At 47.4% G+C, this 21,324-nt stretch overlaps 3 protein-coding genes across 3 annotated transcripts; 2 read left to right on the forward strand and 1 right to left on the reverse strand.

The window, feature by feature from the left end:
- Positions 1-485: 485 nt before the first annotated feature.
- On the forward strand, positions 486-962 carry LOC136503777 (uncharacterized). The gene has a single exon (XM_066498746.1). It carries the CDS (start codon positions 486-488, stop codon positions 960-962), a length of 477 nt encoding a protein of 158 aa, XP_066354843.1.
- Positions 963-2,654: 1,692 nt separating this feature from the next.
- Positions 2,655-2,972, forward strand: LOC136503778 (uncharacterized). Its single transcript, XM_066498748.1, has one exon. The coding sequence runs from the start codon at positions 2,655-2,657 to the stop codon at positions 2,970-2,972; it is 318 nt and encodes a 105-aa protein (XP_066354845.1).
- Positions 2,973-4,744: 1,772 nt separating this feature from the next.
- Positions 4,745-21,324, reverse strand: LOC136503779 (uncharacterized). The gene is made up of 2 exons (XM_066498749.1): positions 21,090-21,324; positions 4,745-5,193 (listed from the first exon to the last, which is right to left on the reverse strand). Exons 1-2 carry the CDS (start codon positions 21,322-21,324, stop codon positions 4,745-4,747), a joined length of 684 nt encoding a protein of 227 aa, XP_066354846.1.

Genomic DNA, 21,324 nt, shown 5'->3' on the forward strand with positions numbered 1-21,324 from the left:
ACGAGATGCTCAAGAAGTCGTGCCCTTACCACAAGGGCCCAACCAAGCACACCCTCGAGGAGTGCACCTTGCTTCGACGCTACTACGCCTGGCTCAGTCCTCCCAAGGAAGACGGCAAGAAGAAGGCGACCGGAGACAAGGACGACAACGGGTTCCCTGAGGTTCACAACTGCTACATGATCTTCGGCGGGCCGTCGGCATGCCTCACACTGCGCCAGCGGAAATGCGAGTGCTGAGAGGTCTGCACGGTGGAAGTGGCCACCTAGGCCTACCTCAGCTGGTCCAAGGAGGCGATCACGTTCGACCGCGATGACCACCCAGACTACATCCTGAACCTGAGGCGGTACCCGCTCGTCGTTGACCCCGTCATCGGCAACACCCAGTTCTCTAAGGTCCTGATGGACGGAGGCAGCGGCCTCAACATCCTATACGTCGAGACCTTGGACCTCATGGGGATTGATTGGTCACACCTCTGAGCCAGCGCTATGTTGTTCCATGGCGTCGTGCTAGGAAAGCGTGCTCGACCCCTCGGACAGATCGACCTGCCCGTCTGCTTCGGGACTTCGACCAACTTCAGGAGGGAGGTCCTCACGTTCGAGGTGGTGGGGTTCCAAGGAACCTATCATGCCATCCTCGGGCGACCATGCTACGCCAAGTTCATGGCGGTCCCCAACTACACCTACCTCAAGCTCAAGATGCTGGGCCCTAACGGCATCATCACCGTCGGCCCCTCGCCTAGACACGCGTTCGAGTGTGACGTGGAGTGCATCGAGTACGCTGAGGCCCTCATCGAGGCCGAGACCCTCCTCATCGATCTAGAGCAGCAGGTCAAGGCAATCCCCGACCTTAAGCGACATGCCGGCAGCTTTGAGTCCAACGAGGGGGTCAAACTCATCCATCTGGACCCTAGCGGCCCCGATGGCAAGGCGCTAAAGGTTAGCGTGTCGCTCGACCCCAAATAGGAAGTAGTGCTCATCGACTTTCTCCACGCGAACGTCGATGTGTTTGCGTGGAGTCCCTTGGACATGCCGGGCATACCAAGGGATGTCGCCGAGCACTCCTTAGACATCCGAGCTGGCTCCAAACCAGTGAAGCAGCGCCTGCGCCGATTCGACGAGGAGAAGCGTAGAGCCATCGAGGAGGAGGTGCACAAGCTTCTGGCGGCTGGGTTCATCAAGGAGGTTTTTCATCCTGAATGGTTAGCTAATCCTATTTTAGCTAAGAAGAAGAATGGGAAGTGGAGGATGTGTGTAGACTACACTAGTTTAAATAAAGCATGTCCGAAAGTTCCTTTTCTATTGCCTCATATCGATTAGATAGTTGACTTCACGGCGGGATGTGAAACCTTGTCTTTTCTTGATGCTTATTCGGGTTACCACCAAATCAAGATGAAAGAGTCTGACCAGCTCGCGACTTCTTTCATCACCCCATTCGGCATGTACTGCTACACGACCATGCCATTTGGTCTTAGGAACGTGGGGGCTACATACCAGCGGTGTATGCTCCACATTTTTGGCAAGCACATCGGGTGAACCATCGAGGCCTACGTCGATGACAGCGTTGTCAAATCCAGAAAGGCCGACGACCTCATCACCGACCTAGACACGACATTCCAGTGCCTTAAGGAGAAGGGCATCAAACTAAACCCTGAGAAGTGTGTCTCCGGTGTCCCCCGAGGCATGCTCTTAGGATTCATAGTTTCCGAGCGTGGCATCGAAGCCAATCTAGAAAAAATTGCAGCTATCACAAAGATGGGGCCAATCCGAGATCTGAAGGGAGTACAGAAGGTCATGGGATGCCTCGCAGCCCTGAGTCGCTTCATTTCACGCCTCGGCGAGAAAGGCTTGCCTCTGTACCGCCTCCTAAAGAAATTCGAGCGCTTCTCCTGGACCCCCAAGGCTCAGGAAGCCCTTGACAAGCTCAAGGCATTGCTCACCAATGCCCCTATCTTGGTGCCGCCAAACAAAGGTGAGGCCCTCTTACTCTATGTCGCTGCAACAACCCAAGTGGTCAGTGCAGCTGTGGTCATCGAAAGACAAGAGGAGGGGCATACTCTGCCTGTCCAACGGCCGGTCTACTTCTTCAGCGAGGTACTATCCAAGACCAAGATGTGGTACCCATAGATCTAGAAACTACTGTATGTAGTAGTCTTGGCTCAGCGCAAATTGCGCCACTACTTTGAGTCTCATCCGGTGACAGTGGTCCCATCCTTCCCTCTGGGAGAGATAGTCCAAAATCGAGAGGCCACGGGTAGGATAGCCAAATGGGCTGTGGAACTCATGGGGGAGACCCTCTCCTATGCACCTCGGAAGGAAATCAAGTCACAGGTCCTGGTAGACTTCTTGGCCAAGTGGACCAATACTCAGCTGCCGCCTGCCCAAATCTAGGCAGACTGTTGGACAATGTACTTTGACGGGTCCCTAATGAAGATAGGAGCAGGCACAGGCCTGCTCTTTGTCTCGCCCCTTAGAGTACATATGCGCTACGTAATCCATCTCCACTTTGCCGCCTCCAACAACATTGCTGAGTACGAGGCCCTCGTCAATGGCCTGCACATCACCATTGAGCTCGAAATCTAGTGTCTCGACATCTGAGGCGACTCGCAGCTCATCATCGACCAAGTGATGAAGGAGTCAAGCTGCCACGACCCCAAGATGGAAGCCTACTACAAGACGGTCTGGCGGCTGGAAGACAAGTTCGACGGCCTCGAGCTCAACCACGTCACGCGCAGGTACAACATGGCTGCGGACGAGCTGGCAAAAATCGCGTCTGGATGGACCATGATCCCCTCGGACACTTTTGCCAGAGACCTCCACAAGCCCTCTGTCGACTACGGGGAACCATTGAAGCCCACCTCGGGAACCGAGGCCCCCTCGGCTGCCGAACTCGAGGTCATGGAAATACAGCAGGACAAGTCCGAGGCTGACCAAGAGACAGACTGGCGGGTCCCGTTCCTCGATTGTCTTGTCTGAGTGGAGCTCCCCTCAGAAAAGACCTAAGCTCGGCGACTCGCACGATGGGCCAAATCATTTGTGATGATGGGCAGAGAGTTATACAAGCGTAGTTCCTCGGGAGTCCTGCAGCATTGCATCACCACCAAGGAAGGTAAAGGCCTGCTTCGGGAAATGCACTCAGGGGCCTGTGGGCACCATGCAGCGCCTCGGACCCTTATCGGAAACACTTTCTGGCAGGGCTTCTACTGGCCAATCGCGGTCACCGACGCCACCAAGATAGTAAGATCCTACGAGGGGTGTTAGTACTACGCTCGCCAGACGCATCTCCCGGCCCACGCTCTCTAGACCATCCCCATCACTTTGCCGTTCGCCGTATAGGGACTGGACATGGTCGGGCCCTTGAAGAAGGCGCCCGAGGGTTTCACCCACTTGTTAATCGCAATTGACAAGTTCTCCAAATGGATCGAGGCTCGGCCGATCACCAAAATCAAGTCCGAGCAAGCGGTGATGTTCTTCACTGACATCATTCATCGGTTCGGGGTCCCCAATACCATCATCACCGACAACAGAATGTAGTTCACCGACAGTAAGTTCCTACGGTTTTGCGATGACCATCACATCCGTATTGTTTGGTAAGCCATGGGACACCCAAGGACGAACGACCAAGTAGAACGTGCCAACGGCATGATTCTACAAGGCCTAAAACCAAGGATCTTTAACCGGTTGAACAAGTTTGGCAAGAAGTGGCTCACCGAGCTCCCCTCGGCCATCTGGAACCTAAGGATGACCCCAAGCTGAGCCACGGGGTTCACACCGTTCTTCCTAGTCTATGGGGCAGAGGCTGTCCTCCCCACGGACTTGGAATATGGTTCCTCGAGGCTGAAAGCATACAACGAGCAAAGCAACCGCACCGCCCGCGAGGACGAACTGGACCAGCTAGAAGAGGTCCTAGACATAGCGCTAGTACACTCAGCCAAGTACTAGTAGGCTCTACGGCGCTACCAGTCTCAGCGCATCCGAAGTTGAGACCTCAAGGTGGGAGACCTGGTGCTACAGTTGCGGCAAAGCAACAAGGATCGCCACAAGCTCACTCCGCCATGGAAAGGCCCTTACATCGTCGCCCAGGTGCTAAAGCCGAGAACCTACAAGCTGGCCAATGAGAAGGACGAGGTCTCACCAACGCTTGGAACATAGGGCAGCTACATCGCTTTTACCCCTAAGCTTTCAAGCTTGTACATATTTTATCTCGAAATGCAATAAAGAAACGTTCTTTACTTGTTTAAATTTTCGAGAAATCTTCTGAGCCCATCGGCAAAGGCTCGAAATTGCGATAATTTTACAACAGGGAGACTCAGCCCTGCCTCTGCAAAACTAAGCCTCCCTCGAGGGCTAGAAGGGGGAGCCCCCCCCTACGTCCCAGACTTCATTTTTTAATCATTTTTTCGAAAAAATTTCTGTGCCAAATTCTCTCGCGCGCTCTGGCAAATCGATTGCGAAAACCTAAGGACTGAAAGAGCGTCCAGGGACAAGGCCGGCCGAGCTGCGAGATAGCCTACGCCACTGGGCTATGGCACCTCCCTCACCACCTTCTGCCCAAGGGACGACTTACGCCCCGAGAAAGTTTCGCAAGAAATCTATCCAAGTGCGAAACAGGGGACAAGGGCTCGGAAACATAGCAAAAAACGGTTAAGAAACACACAAATACTTAAACATTTAAGGCCTCGATGGGCCACAAGCATAACAGTGCAAAATATTAAAACCTAACTTATTACATGGCACTCTGGCCCAGGCTAAACTTCAGGATTGCTGGTGTCATCGGCCGGCGCAGGGGGAGGAACCACCTCATCCTCAAACAACTTGGCCAGCGTCGCGCTAGGAGCCTCAGCCGCTTCCACCAGCTTCGTCAACTCCTCATCGGCCTTTTCCTCGTCATCTTCAGCCATGACATAGCCGTCGCTAATGGCCTCAAGGTCGATGCCAGCGTAGTGGGAGGAGACGATGGCCAGGGCATGCTTGACGCCGTTGTGCAGCACCTCCCGAAGCCGTTCGTGCACGTGGTCGCACAGCATGGTCAGGCAGCTCTCGAGAGAGCTACCCGACTGGCCTCCCCCGACCTCCAGGGCTTCACAGACAGAGCGGGCGACACTTTGCAGAGCATCGTGCTCTCGGATCTCGTTCTCGAGGACCGCCTGCACCGCGACAGAGGCCTCGGCCGCCTTGGACAGCTCCTTCTCTAGCCCTGCGCCGAGTCAGGAAGCCAAGGGTTGAATACAAGAGGAACAAATCAAATAAAGAGCACAGGTCTACGAGACTTACCCTCTGCCTTCTCTTTCCATTTCAGGGCCTCAACCCAAGAGGCCTCGGCCACCTTGAGGGCCTCTACCAGGGCACCCTCCGTCAACTGGTGCGCAGCCTTCTACGTCTCTAGCTGTTCGACGAGGGTCTTGATAGAGGCCACCTCTTGTTCAGCCCTGGCCTTGAGGGTGTCCCGCTCAGTGGCCACCCGAGTGAGCTCCTCCTCCAGCTCCTAGATCCTCGCCGCTAGAGGAACGGTCTGCTCCTAAGCCGTAGCCACCTCGGCCGACCAGTTAGCGTAGCGGAGACGAAGATCCTCCGCCTCGGCGCTCCACGCCGACAGAAGCTCGTTGGTGCTGTCAACTAGCTCCCTCTACCGGTAGAGCTGGTTTCAGACATCCCTCTCCCAACGGAGGAACATCGACTTGTCGCAGGACCGGGCCTCGAGCTCCTGATGGGTAGAACGCGTGTCAACATTGCAAAAAAACTTAGAAAGAATAAAAACACAGCACAAGAAAGGGAACACCTACCTAGGTGATGTTGGGCAGGTTCTCGGCCACGACGGCCAGCGCCGTCCGCAGCGACCGCTCGGCCACTTGATAGAACTGCTCGAAGGAGCTCCAATGCCCCCCCTTGTCCGTGTCCTCAAGGGTGAACATCGGCTACCCCTTGGGGTCGGTTTGGTTCTGCCACAAGACACGCGGGCCGCCCCACATGCGTGGTTCGGGCCAGACCCGGATGAGGTCTGAACTCCCTTCGCCAAGGGTTAGGGTTAGCTACTCTACGGTGCTGGCTATCTCGGTGTCCATCACCTCCTTCCCCCGCACCCAAGAAGTGTCATCGGAGGAGATGGGATGGATCTCCACCTCCTGGACGATCTCCTACAGTTGCGGCGGGTCTTGGATTAGGGGTGGCGTCGGAGCACGCTGCATCTCCATCTCCACCTCTCGGGCGACCAGGTCCACTGTAACACCCCAGGTGTTTAGCTTCCACATTTGCACTGCATTTCATAAACATGAGCATCATGCATCCCTTCGTGAACTTATATCACATAAAACATAATTTCAAAACATTGCAACATGTTGTATATTTCATGTGTGTTATTTCTTTTATGAAATGTAAAGTGTGCAACACTTAAGTGCAACATGTGCCACTCACTTAGTGAAACAAGGTTAGTTAATACTATGCAACAAGATCATGAAACATGTGAAACATGACTATGAAACATTTGCAACATTTCTTGTGTTTTTCATTGTTTTAGTACATACCTTGCTTGATTCTTGTGTGACCAATGCATGGTGTGGCTAAAAATGCTTGTAAGTAACTTAGTTACACATAGAATGTCTTTTGGAACATTGTTCATGTTGGTCACTTTGACTAATTAGGTTTCCAAGTCATGGTTTGACCAAATTTGACCCCTGAACCCTTTTGTTTGACTGTTTAAAAAGTGTGGCTTAGGATGTTTGCATGTCTGAGCAACCTAAAGAAAAGATGTAGGGAATTATATAAGGAACAAAAGTTATTTTATAACCATCTCATGAAAATGTGCAGAACATGCTCAAAAATGGCCCACAAGTCAGTTTTGAGGGCTATTTGGAAACTCAAAAAAAATTCTAAGTCAAAAACCAGTTTTCTGTTTCATTGGCTCGACTTTGGGGATGATTTTACTCATGATCCATCAAGAATTAGGTTTAGGTCATTTAACATAAAATGTAGCTGGTACTTAGGGCTACAATTTGTATCTTGACTGATTTCGCTGATAACCAACGGATTAGGAGCTAATCGGTGTTAAACTTGCCCTGTCAGTCGACACCTATGAGCTCTGAAACAAAAAGTTCAGACATCTACAGTGTTCACCGATTCAGTAATAAGCCGACGCGTGTGGACACCCATCGCCGGCCGTCTGACCGCGCAGCCACGCACCGTGGCTGGCCTGACGTCGCTGCCGGTGTCCTCCACTTGAAGCCGCGCACCTGCCTAACCTGCTCGCCATCCGTTTTTCATTTCTCGCTCTCTCACGGCCGAGCACACCACTGCTAGCGCCACCGCGAGCTCCGCCTTCGTCCAGCTCCCTCGCCTCACCACCATTGTCCGATTGATCACGGCCATAGCTCCACCACCATCACCTCTACGATCTCCACCTCTTCATGCTCGTGTTGCCCCGTTTGGTGAGCCACATTTTGCGATGCGCTCGAGCGGGAGGCCGGCCAGAGCGCTGCCGCTCGCACGGCCGTTGTGGCCCTATCTCCCTGTTCCCTCTCTCGTTGAGCTCTCTACCATCCTAGTACCCTCCTAGCTTGCTGGTGCTCGGGTAGGAGCAACATTAGACGCTACCGTGTGTGCATGCCGAAATGGCCGGTTGCTCTCGCCATGGCTGCCATGGCCGCATACACGAGCTCACCGTTGCTGGCCATGCCTGGCTCGTCTTTGTTCTAGCTAGCACAAGCATGAGCTTCCCCGTTAGCTATAGTTTCTAACCCCTAGATGTAGTTTGGTGATTCGCTGTATTCACGCCGGGCCGCTGACCTCGTCGGCGTACCCAGAGCGCCGCCGCTGGCCGGCGCACATGGCCAGGCACCTACACTGCACCTCGGAACCCTAGTCCGCCTAGGAAGCTTTGTCATGGTCTTGCGGAGCTCGTACCAAGCCCGAGCGGGACAATGGCGGGCCGCCGTCGTCGGAGCGCCGCAGTACCTTGCGCACCGCCGCTGCTCTCGCCGCCGGCAAGGCTAGGGTTAGGAATAGGTCGTGTTCTTGGTACCAGTTGGTGCGGGTTGCTTAGGGGAGCACGTTGGTACACTCGATTTCGCCGAAGGAGCCGCCGCCGGTGAGCCTCGCTGTGTGCCGCGCCGTCGCGTGCGCCTCCTCTGTTTCGTCTCGCTGACTGGTGGGTTCGGCTGACAGCCGGGTCCCACTCGTCAATGACTGTTTGTTTCTAAGGATAGCTCAAAAATGCAGTTTTGAATGCTGATTTGATATTTTTGTATCTCCTGTTTTGTAGATCCAAATTGTATGGTTCCAATTTTGTTAGACTCACAGTTAGGTCTAGTATTTAAGAAAAATATGTCTTGAACACATTATGTAGAAATTTTGGATGAATTAAATAGGAACTTGAAAAGTGTTTTTGAATACATGCAAACTTGTTTAAATCATATCTTGAGTTTCTTTGATCCAAAAATTATGAAATTTTGTGGGTAAGCTAGTCTTGTATGGTGGAAGCTCTGGTTAAAATTTGAGAGTCATTGCATATGTAGTTTTTGAGTTATAGATTTTCCTTTTATCATTGGTAGATACTTGGGTGAATTTTAGTAAATTATTTATGAATCCATTGACCATGAAATTTGTTGGAGAGTATCCTAGTACCCTAAGGATGCTAGGAAAAATATGAAATCTGTTGCTTGACACTTTTCACTAAGGTTTCCTAATTATGCCATTTTAAGCCATTCTACCTTACCATTTTTGTGTAGGTTGTTATACTTACTCAAATGATGTGAAATTTTTATGGTAGTCTACTTAGGGCATGTAGTGTCTACTGTAATTTTTGTAGATTTAATGGTGTAGTTTTCATATATGTTTACTATTTCCTCTAATTAATTAAATAAATTAAGAAAGGTATTAAAAGAAATGTTTTGGTGATGAACACCCTACTTCTGGTGTTCTTGTGATATGTCAGTAAAGTTGGTTTTGTCCAATTAAGTGTTTATATCATAAGTTAATAATTAATTGTTTATATTATGTCCCTCTGGACAGATCTGGGGACTTTAGAAAGCTCCCCATGATATTTTGGTTTTCTGTGATTGTCATGAATACAAGAGTTGTAGATAATTTATGTATCTAGCTCCTGTCAAAATTTGAGGGCATTTGGCCTAGTAGTTTAGAAACTACAGCTGTTTAAAGTTAGGTTTTAGTTTTTGCTTATTCTCTGCCTTGTGAGGGTAGAACTCTGTTGATTGTTTAGGAGTTAGCCTAACTTGAGAATATGCTTAGGTGCAGGTGCTAGGTCATTAACTGAAGATGAGCAATTATACATTAGGTTGTATAAACTTGGTAAGTAAAGTGATTTGAATAGGGCTTAAGTTGGAATATGCAAACTACAGCGAACATGTGCATTCCCCGAGCATCCCTGACATTCGTTCATGTGCATCCATGATATTTATCTTGCGCATTCATGCAATAGGTGTGCCAGAGGGAGTGACGTTGCTGGAGTTTGAGGGAGCCAACCAGGAGGAGGAGCCCGAGGTGCAGGAAGCCGACGAAGCAGTCACCGCAGAGGAATTGCCTGAGTGCCCTGACCACCAGCCTTCCTCGTTCCTAAAAGGCAAGCCCCGGAGCATATTAAGCCTCCCATGTTTTCACAAATACATTGAGTATCTTTTATTGTTGATGATGCATTAAGTATAGGAATTGGTTGGAACCAATTGCTGCATTATATATCCTTCCTTGTCCAGATATCGCACTGGAATCCTATTTAAGTTCAGGACAGGTTAAATGCTTAGACATGCTTAGTGCGGTAGAAGTCAGGTGATTTCCTGTCACCTGCGAGCTTTAGGATGAGGTGGATCACGGTTGGCTATATTTGCTATCGTGGAAAAGAACCATGTGAATAATGAATTAAGACCGGACGGGGTCTTGTGTAGGTTTGAACATAGTGACTCCATCTGAGTCGTTTAAGGACCGATACGCTATACGTCCTTATGTCATGTTGAACGCAGCCTAACACTTAGCTGGCCGGATAGGTCATTCCGACCGCGAAGCCTAGTAGCTCAACTCAGGCCGGGGACGCGAGCAGTGGCGTGCATTCTAGAGGTAGTAAGGATGTGCGGAGAGCCATTGGCATAAGTCCAAGGTGGGTTAGAGTCCCGAACAACCTTGGCAGAGTGGTTCTCTAAGAATGTCGATCTGTTCGGACTCGCGACTCCTGAATCGTACCAAAGGTGACTTGTTTGTGACCCTGATGGAGGAAGCAGGGTTTGTGTTTAGGAATACCCCTCCAGCTGGATAGGAATCGATTCGAATCGCCGTCTCTCCCGGATAGTGAGAACTTGACTGAGCAGCGGCAACGTAGATTCAATTAATTTAACAATATGGTTAAATGGATGATGATGATAAGGTTGCCACAATGAATACCTGATATGGTTATTAATGTTTGCACCCTAATAAAATGATTGCTTAGTACAGGTGCTAATATAGATGATAGGTTAATGGCTAAAAAGTCACTGCTAGTTTAGGTTAAGAGTTGATCATTATTACTTATGCTTTTCTGCAAAAAGAAAGTGTCAGCCAGCTCCACTACATTAAGCTATGCATAATCCTTGGTGTCATTTGTTTGGTTTTCGACGGATAAGTCTAGCTGAGTACATTCCCGTACTCAGGGTTTATTCCCTCTTGTTGTAGATGACCTCCTATATCAAGGATTCTGCAAGTATTGTCTCCACCCGGCGGGTGATGAAGACTAGATCATGGGCATGATCTCTGTTCCCTTATCTAAATGCTTTTGCGGTCTGTGATCAGCAAACCAGTATGTGTATTTGAACTCGGTGTGTGAGTTAAACTATTTGCTTCCGCATGTTTACGATACTTGTTTTGTAATAGCAATGACTCTGTGATGATGTAACCTATTTGCGAACGTATGCGAAATGTTGTAACGTACGATATGTTATGTTGAATTACTATGATCTTGGTTGTATGCAAGTTGGTTTGAAATCCTTCGAGATTTCAGTTGACTACCGGGTTTATATGGGCTCAAGTTCGAGAATTTGATCGTTTCGGCGATTGTTTTTGTACTTGTGCTCTTATAAATTGGTCAGTTCTATGACAGCTGGTATCAGAGCTAGATTCAACATTAAACATGTCTTACGGCTATTTAAAACAAAAGCTTTTGTTGTTAAAATGGTTTTCAAACTTATAGTTATATATAAGTGTTCAAAAATCAAAATTTTTATGGTATACTGGTGATCACATCCCTTATAGCCCACTTAAGGACTTCTAGGTGGCTTATATATAATTACTAACTTGGGGGAATTGATTGTTTCTATTTCATCGTCCATGCGGCGTGATATTGCATGGGTGCCATTCGTTTGAATGGTAATGTATGGATCAATTGCCTCTACGCTAAAGTAAGTGTGAGTTGCGAGAGCATGACCGTCCAACCGTTGGTCTAGGGGAGAGCTAGTTGTGGTTACTGGAGTATTTACATGTTGCATACATGTATATATGAAGGTACTTAATTGTGGGTACATTTGTCGGGTAGTTTGGATACCGATGTATATATATCGGGGGATGTATATATGGAGAGTATCTTAGTTACTACTTGTGTAATTAGCATTATATCTTGTTGGGTTGGGCTGCAATGAAGTTTTTCTGCAGGTATGCTAACAACGCACCGTGTAGATCGACTAGTTACCGATAATTGAGAGAACGTATGTATGCCACCGTATATTCCGCTAAAGCTTAAATTTCTTAGGTTTGTGAGGACGTACGGAACGAGCATGCATCATATTCACTCATGACATTCATATTGCATTACTCCCTCCCTTATAATTGCTTATCCCAAGTATAAAGTGCAATCTCTCAGCATGAAGTTGAGGAGATTCGCGGTATTGCAAATTATCGTCTGCAACAGTGGGGTCAAACCGCACGCGAGAGAGACGAGCTTCATAACCAGCTGATGAACCTCACTATTGCGAGAGATGAGGCTACACAAGAATTGGATCGTGTGACCCATCACTAAGATGCTTCTTTAGAGTTAGAAGAAGAGGAATACCCAGAAGAAGTCCAAGGTGTTTCCGATGTGGACAGTGATCACTTCGACGAGTAGTTCGTTAGCAAGTCTCACTAGTTAAGCTTTTGTAGTCATACTTGTAATGTACTTTAATTCGCTCCATTCAGGATGCGTAACATTATGGTGAAGTTTAAAACTTGTCATGTTGGAATGCACTGCGTATGGCGCTAGTAATCTACTTGATGATGTGGTGATTGGAGAATGAATTATTGCCTCTGTTTATTGTATGAAGTTTTCATTCTTGTCAGTAAATATAGTTTGGGACGATTATGTTGTTCCTCTCCAATGTGCTGACATCATCAATAATTACTGGTTGCGCATTGTGCAGATGCCTCGTACTCGTTCCACCGGTGCGAGTGATGATGATGATCTTCCGCCACCACCACCCACACCAACGGAACTAATAGCAATGCTTGCGGAAGGACAGTGCACTATGGCCGAGGCCCTCCGTACGATTGCGAATCATGATGGCCATGGTCCACGCCAAGGACCGGATCCAAATCAATACAGTGATTTCAAGGATTTCCTTGACACGAAACCCCCAATCTTCAAGGAGGCTGAGGAGCCTCTACAAGCTGATGAGTGGTTGAATACTCTTGAGCAGAAGTTCCATCTGCTCCGCTTGACTGAGGTGCTAAAAACTGAGTACGCATCACACCAACTGCATGGGCCTGCTGGCATTTGGTGGAGTCATCATCGGTCCACTATGCCTGCTAATGCCCAAATCACTTGGGATCAGTTCAAGTCTACTTTTAGGGGAAATTACATTCCTCCTGGTCTTATGGCGATCAAACATACAGAGTTCATGAAGCTAACTCAGGGGAACAAGAGCCTGAACGAATACCTGCAAGCTTTCAACAACCTTGCAAGGTACGCCACCAAGTTTGTGGACACCGAGGCTAAGAAGATTGCTAGCTTCAAGCGGGGACTTAGCCCCAAACTGATGAAGACCATGGGAATTTGCAAGTGTGCTCATTTTAATGAGTTTGTGAGTGATGCCTTATCGCAAGAGAACAACAATGCTGTATATGCGGCTTCAAAAAGTCGTAAGAGGGCCTATGAGGCGGGCGCCTCACAATCTAAGGCTCCCGTCGCACAAAGGGCTCCATTCCATCCTCCAGCGTCAGCCGCCAAGTTTCGCCCACCGTAGAAGAAGAATCTCGTCAAGACTAGGTTTCGCAAGGCATTTACAGTTGCTCTTCCCAAGGGCACGACCAGTCAGGGCAGTTCCAGGGCTCCACCAAGCAACATGCCGTGCTGGAACTGCAACAAGATAGGCCACTGGGCAAGGGAGTGCCCTTACCCTAAGAAGAATAATTACTAGGGTGGCCGTCAGGGACAAGTGAACCACACTAATATTACTGAGATTCCTTCAGGAGAGGTAGTGACTGCCGATAAGTTTCTGATTGACCAACACCCCGTAGTTGTACTATTTGATTCAGGTGCTTCGCATTCCTTCATTAGTCCATCATTTGCATCCAAGTTTATGCAGAAAACATATACTGTTGAGGGCGAGGGTTATTGTATTAGGGCTGCCAGTGGTATTATCCCAACCAAGCTGGTAGTTGGGGATGTACAATTTGTGATAGAAGGGCGAAGTTATTAGGTTGATCTGGTAGTTTTACCGGGGCTAGGTATCGATATGATATTGGGAATGAATTGGATGAGCCGTCATGGAGTGCTTGTTGGTACATCGACTAGGGTAGTTATGCTCAGAGATCCTGGCAATTAGGAGGGTTTTCTAGTACAGTTACCTAGGGACATCAATCTTTCTTGCACGACCAATGCGGTGCAAGCAAAGTCTCTGGTAGATATCCCGGTCGTGTGTGACTTTCTGGATGTTTTCCCCGATGATTTGCCTGGATTGCCCCTGGATTGAGAAGTAGAATTCAAGATAGAGTTGCTTCCTAGTACAGCTCCCATCTCTAGAAGGCCATATAGAATGCCTCCTAATGAACTAGCCGAACTTAAGACCCAGTTGAATGAACTACTAAAGAAAGGCCTTATCTGCCCTAGTTCATCTCCGTGGGGGTGCCCAGCCATCTTTGTGAAGAAGAAGGATCAATCTCTACGTATGTGTGTAGATTATAGACCCTTGAATGCAGTTACAATCAAGAATAAGTACCCTCTGCCACGCATAGATATCTTGTTTGATCAGTTGTCTAAAGCAAAAGTCTTTTCCAAGATTGATTTGAGATCTGGGTATCATCAAATCAAAATTCAGCCTGAGGATGTCCCAAAAACCGCATTCTCTACAAGATATGGTCTATATGAGTACCTGGTTATGTCTTTTGGATTGACCAATGCCCCCGCACATTTTATGTATCTGATGAATTCAGTGTTTATGCCCGAGTTGGACAAATTTGTGGTGGTATTTATAGATGATATCCTGGTCTATTCTGAGAATGAAGAAGATCATGTTGAACATTTACGGGTGGTTCTCACTAGATTGCGGGAACACCAGCTATATGCAAAGTTCAGCAAATGTGAATTCTGGCTTCGTGAGATACCTTTTCTTGGACACGTGTTGTCCGATGGTGGAATTATGGTTGATCCCACCAAGGTGCAAGAAGTATTGAACTAGAAGGCTCCCATCTCAGTGCACGAGGTTCGGAGTTTTCTAGGGTTGGCTGGCTATTATCGTCGCTTCATCCCGGATTTCTCTAAAATAGCCAAGCCTATGACTCGATTGCTGCAAAAAGACATGAAGTTTGTCTGGACTCCTGAGTGTGATGCGGCTTTCCATACCCTGCGAACTCTTCTAACATCGGCTCCGGTTTTGGCGCAACCGGATATCGAGAAACCTTTAGATGTGTTCTGTGATGCATCAGGTATTCGGTTAGGAGGTGTTCTTATGCAAGAGGGTAGAGTCATCGCTTATACCTCTCGCCAACTTTGGAAGCATGAAGTGAATTATCCCACGCATGACTTGGAAGTCGCTGCAGTTGTTCATGCTTTGAAAGCCTGGAGACATTATTTACTTGGCAATGTGTGCAACATCTACACTGATCATAAAAGTCTCAAGTACATCTTCACTCAACCAGAGTTAAATATGCGTCAGAGAAGATGGCTCGAGTTGATCAAGGATTATAACCTCCAAGTGCACTATCACCCTAGCAAGGCAAACATCGTCGCGGATGCCTTAAGCAGAAAGTCTCATTGCCACTCATTGATTGAGAGTGATGTCCATTTGTCAAAGCTCCTTCATCCTATAGTCCTTCACAACATCACTGTCAGTTGTACTTCAACCAGATAGTCCGACTTCATGGGATCCCTCGTACTATTGTCTCAGATAGAGGACCATAGTTCACTGCTCGCTTTTGGGAGCACTTACATGGATTATTAGGGACTAAGCTAGTAAGAAGTTCTGCCTATCATCCGCAAACCAATGGGCAAACTGAACGAGTGAATCAAATCTTAGAAGATATGTTGAGAGCATGTGTCATCTCGGCTAAGGGCTCATGGGAAAAATGGTTACCCCTAGCTGAATTCTCGTACAATAATAGTTATCAAGAGAGCATAAAGATGGCACCATTTGAAGCTTTGTATGGCCGGAAGTGTAGAACCCCGTTGAACTGGGTAGAAGCCAGTGAAAGGAGATATTATGGAATTGATTTTGTTCAAGAAGCTGAAGAACAAGTCTGTACTATCCAAACTCACATGGCCGCAGCTCAAGCTAGGCAGAAAAGTTATGCTGATCGACGTAGAAAACCTATTGAGTTCGAAGTTGGAGACTTCGTTTATCTAAAAGTCTCACCTATGAAGAGTGTCCAACGCTTTGGTGTGAAGCGAAAGCTTGCGCCGAGATATGTTGGTCCGTTTGAAATCATTGGACAAAGTGGTAAAGTGGTGTATAAGATTCAATTACCTCCTGAGATGAGTGCTATCTTCAATGTCTTTTATGTATCCCAATTGAAGAAATGTCTTCGCGTCCCTGAAGAGAGAGTTCCATTGGGGGATATCGAGTTAAAATCTGATTTGACCTTTGAAGAAAAGCCGGTTCGAGTGATTGACACTCGTGAGCGAGTGACTCGGAGTCGGGTAGTCAAGTTCTACAAAGTCATGTGGAGCAATTAGGGTAGTGAACGCGATGCAACGTGGGAAAGGGAAGATTATTTGAGGGATGGTTATAAGGAATTCTATCAACAATGGTACGCTTTTCAAATCTCGGGACGAGATTTTTATAAGGGGGAGGGCTGTAACACCCCAGGTGTTTAGCTTCCACATTTGCACTGCATTTCATAAACATGAGCATCATGCATCCCTTCGTGAACTTATATCACATGAAACATAATTTCGAAACATTGCAACATGTTGTATATTTCATGTGTGTTGTTTCTTTTATGAAATGTAAAGTGTGCAACACTTAAGTGCAACATGTGCCACTCACTTAGTGAAACAAGGTTAGTTAATACTATGCAACAAGATCATGAAACATGTGAAACATGACTATGAAATATTTGCAACATTTCTTGTGTTTTTCATTGTTTCAGTACATACCTTGCTTGATTCTTGTGTGACCAATGCATGGTGTGGCTAAAAATGCTTGTAAGTAACTTAGTTACACATAGAATGTCTTTTGGAACATTGTTCATGTTGGTCACTTTGACTAATTAGGTTTCCAAGTCATGGTTTGACCAAATTTGACCCCTGAACCCTTTTGTTTGACTGTTTAAAAAGTGTGGCTTAGGATGTTTGCATCTCTGAGCAACCTAAAGCAAAGATGTAGGGAATTATATAAGGAACAAAAGTTATTTTATGACCATCTCATGAAAATGTGCAGAACATGCTCAAAAATGGCCCACAAGTCAGTTTTGAGGGCTATTTGGAAACTTAGAAAAATTTCAAAGTCAAAAACCAGTTTTCAGTTTCATTGGCTCGACTTTGGGGATGATTTTACTCATGATCCATCAAGAATTAGGTTTTGGTCATTTAACATAAAATGTAGCTGGTACTTAGGGCTACAATTTGTATCTTGACTGATTTCACTGATAACCAACGGATTAGGAGCTAATCGGTGTTAAACTTGCCCTGTCAGTCGACACCTATGAGCTCTGAAACGAAAAGTTCAGACATCTATAGTGTTCACCGATTCAGTAATCAGCCGACGCGTGTGGACACCCATCGCTGGCCGTCTGACCACGCGGCCACGTGTTGTGGCTGGCCTGACGCCGCTGCTGGTGTCCTCCACTTGAAGCCGCGCGCCTGCCTGACCTGCTCACCATCCGTTTTTCATTTCTCGCTCTCTCACGGCCAAGCACACCACTGCTAGTGCCACCATGAGCTCCGCCTCCGTCCAGCTCCCTCGCCTCACCACCATTGTCCGATTGATCATGGCCATAGCTCCACCACCATCACCTCTACGATCTCCACCTCTTCACGCTCGTGTTGCCCCGTTTGGTGAGCCACATTTTGCGATGCGCTCGAGCGGGAGGCTGGCCAGAGCGCCGCCGCTCGCACGACCGTCGTGGCCCCATCTCCCTATTCCCTCTCTCGCTGAGCTCTCTACCATCCTAGTACCCTCCTAGCTTGCTAGTGCTCGGGTAGGAGCAACATTAGATGCTACCGTGTGTGCATGCCGGAACGGCCGGTCGCTCTCGCCACAGCTGCCATGGCCGCATACACGAGCTCACCGTCGCTGGCCATGCCTGGCTTGTCTCCATTCTAGCTAGCGCAAGCATGAGCTTCCCTGTTAGCTATAGTTTCTAACCCCTAGATGTAGTTTGGTGATTCGTTGTATTCATGCCGGGCCGCTGACCTCGTCGGCGTACCCAGAGCGCCGCCGCTGGCCGACGCACATGGCCAGGCACCTGCACTGCACCTCGGAACCCTAGTCCGCCTAGGAAGCTTCGCCGTGGTCTTGCGGAGCTCGTACCGAGCCCGAGTGGGACAATGGCGGGCCGCCGTCGTCGGAGCGCCGCAGTACCTTGCGCACCGCCGCTGCTCTTGCCGCCGGCAAGGCTAGGGTTAGGAATAGGTCGTGTTCTTGGTACTAGTCGGTGCGGGTTGCTTAGGGGAGCACGTTGGTACACTCGATTTTGCTGGAGGAGCCGCCGCCAGCGAGCCTCGCCGTATGCCGTGCCGTTGCGTGCGCCTCCTCTGTTTCGTCTCGCTGACTGGTGGGTCTGGCTGACAGCCGGGTCCCACTCGTCAATGACTGTTTGTTTCTAAGGATAGCTCAAAAATGCAGTTTTGAATGCTGATTTGATATTTTTGTATCTCTTGTTTTGTAGATCCAAATTGGATGGTTCCAATTTTGTTAGACTCACAGTTAGGTCTAGTATTTAAGAAAAATATGTCTTGAACACATTATGTAGAAATTTTGGATGAATTAAATAGGAACTTGAAAAGTTTTTTTGAATACATGCAAACTTGTTTAAATCATATCTTGAGTTTCTGTGATCCAAAAATTATGAAATTTTGTGGGTAAGCTAGTCTTGTATGGTGGAAGCTCTGGTTAAAATTTGAGAGTCATTGCATGTGTAGTTTTTGAGTTATAGATTTTCCTTTTATCATTGGTAGATACTTGGGTGAATTTTAGTAAATTATTTATGAATCCATTGACCATGAAATTTGTTGGAGAGTATCCTAGTACCCTAAGGATGCTAAGAAAAATATGAAATCTGTTGCTTGACACTTTTCACTAAGGTTTCCTAATTATGCCATTTTAAGCCATTCTGCCTTACCATTTTTGTGTAGGTTGTTATACTTACTCAAATGATGTGAAATTTTTATGGTAGTCTACTTAGGGCATGTAGTGTCTACTGTAATTTTTGTAGATTTAATGGTGTAGTTTTCATATATGTTTACTATTTCCTCTAATTAATTAAATAAATTAAGAAATGTATTAAAAGAAATGTTTTGGTGATGAACACCCTACTTCTGGTGTTCTTGTGATATGTCAGTAAAGTTGGTTTTGTCCAATTAAGTGTTTATATCATAAGTTAATAATTAATTGTTTGTATTATGTCCCTCTAGACAGATCTGGGGACTTTAGAAAGCTCCCCATGATATTTTGGTTTTATGTGATTGTCATGAATACAAGAGTTGTAGATAATTTATGTATCTAGCTCCTATCAAAATTTGAGGGCATTTGGCCCAGTAGTTTAGAAACTATAGCTGTTTAAAGTTAGGTTTCAGTTTTTGCTTATTCTCTGCCTTGTGAGGGTAGAACTCTGTTGATTGTTTAGGAGTTAGCCTAACTTGAGAATATGCTTAGGTGCAGGTGCTAGGTCATTAACTGAAGATGAGCAATTATACATTAGGTTGTATAAACTTGGTAAGTAAAGTGATTTGAATAGGGCTTAAGTTGGAATATGCAAACTACAGCGAACATGTGCATTCCCCGAGCATCCCTGACATTCGTTCATGTGCATCCATGATATTTATCTTGCGCATTCATGCAATAGGTGTGCCAGAGGGAGTGACGTTGCTGGAGTTTGAGGGAGCCAACCAGGAGGAGGAGCCCGAGGTGCAGGAAGCCGACGAAGCAGTCACCGCAGAGGAATTGCCCGAGTGCCCTGACCACCAGCCTTCCTCGTTCCTGAAAGGCAAGCCCCGGAGCATATTAAGCCTCCCATGTTTTCACAAATACATTGAGTATCTTTTATTGTTGATGATGCATTAAGTATAGGAATTGGTTGGAACCAATTGCTGCATTATATATCCTTCCTTGTCCAGATATCGCACTGGAATCCTATTTAAGTTCAGGACGGGTTAAATGCTTAGCCATGCTTAGTGCGGTAGAAGTCCAGTGATTTCCTGTCACCTGCGAGTTTTAGGATGAGGTGGATCACGGTTGGCTATATTTGCTATCATGGAAAAGAACCATATGAATAATGAATTAAGACCGGACAGGGTCTTGTGTAGGTTTGAACATAGTGACTCCGTCTGAGTCGTTTAAGGACCGATACGCTGTACGTCCTCATGTCATGTTGAACGCAGCCTAACACTTAGCTGGCCGGATAAGTCGTTCCGACCGTGAAGCCTAGTAGCTCAACTCAGGCCGGGGACGTGAGCAGTGGCGTGCATTCTGGAGGTAGTAAGGATGTGCGGAGAGCCATTGGCATAAGTCCAAGGCGGGTTAGAGTCCCGAACAACCTTGGCAGAGTGGTTCTCTAAGAATGTCGATCTGTTCGGACTCGCGACTCCTGAATTGTACCAAAGGTGACTTGTTTGCGACCCTAATGGGGGAAGCAGGGTTTGTGTTTAGGAATACCCCTCCAGCTGGATAGGAATCAATTCGAATCGCCGTCTCTCCCGGATAGTGAGAACTTGACTGAGCAGCAGCAACGTAGATTCAATTAATTTAACGATATGGTTAAATGGATGATGATGATAAGGTTGCCACAATGAATACCTGATATGGTTATTAATGTTTGCACCCTAATAAAATGATTGCTTAGTACAGGTGCTAATATAGATGATAGGTTAATGGCTAAAAAGTCACTGCTAGTTCAGGTTAAGAGTTGATCATTATTACTTATGCTTTTCTGCAAAAAGAAAGTGTCAGCCAGCTCCACTACATTAAGCTATGCATAATCCTTGGTGTCATTTGTTTGGTTTTCGACGGGTAAGTCTAGCTGAGTACATTCCCGTACTCAGGGTTTATTCCCTCTTGTTGCAGATGACCTCCTATATCAGGGATTCTGCAAGTATTGTCTCCACTCGGCAGGTGATGAAGACTAGATCATGGGCATGATCTATGTTCCCTTATCTGAATGCTTTTGCGGTCTGTGATCAGCAAACCAGTATGTGTATTTGAACTCGGTGTGTGAGTTAAACTATTTGCTTCCATATGTTTGCAAGACTTGTTTTGTAATAACAATGACTCTGTGATGATGTAACCTATTTGCGAACGTATGCGAAATGTTGTAATGTACGATATGTTATGTTGAATTACTGTGATCTTGGTTGTATGCAAGTTGGTTTGAAATCCTTCGAGATTTCAGTTGACTACCGGGTTTATATGGGCTCAAGTTCGAGAATTTGATCGTTTCGGCGATTGTTTTTGTACTTGTGCTCTTATAAATTGGTCGGTTCTGTGACATCCACCACACCCGCGCCAGCCTCTAGCATTTCGGCCTCGGAGGTCTTGGGTGCCTCAGCCTCGGCAGCTTCGGACACCTCAGCCTTGGCGGTCTTGAGCGCCTCGGCCTCACTGGCCTTGGGTGCCTCGGCCTTACTGGCCGTGGGCTCCCTGTCCTCCGACTGCTTAGCAGCCGCCTCAGCAGGCCCCCTCTGGGTGACCAGCTCCTTCGGGTCGGCCCTGGCCAACGCCGCTCCACGCTGCAT

Source organism: Miscanthus floridulus, chromosome 14, assembly GCF_019320115.1.
Source record: "Miscanthus floridulus cultivar M001 chromosome 14, ASM1932011v1, whole genome shotgun sequence".
NCBI lineage: Eukaryota > Viridiplantae > Streptophyta > Magnoliopsida > Poales > Poaceae > Miscanthus > Miscanthus floridulus.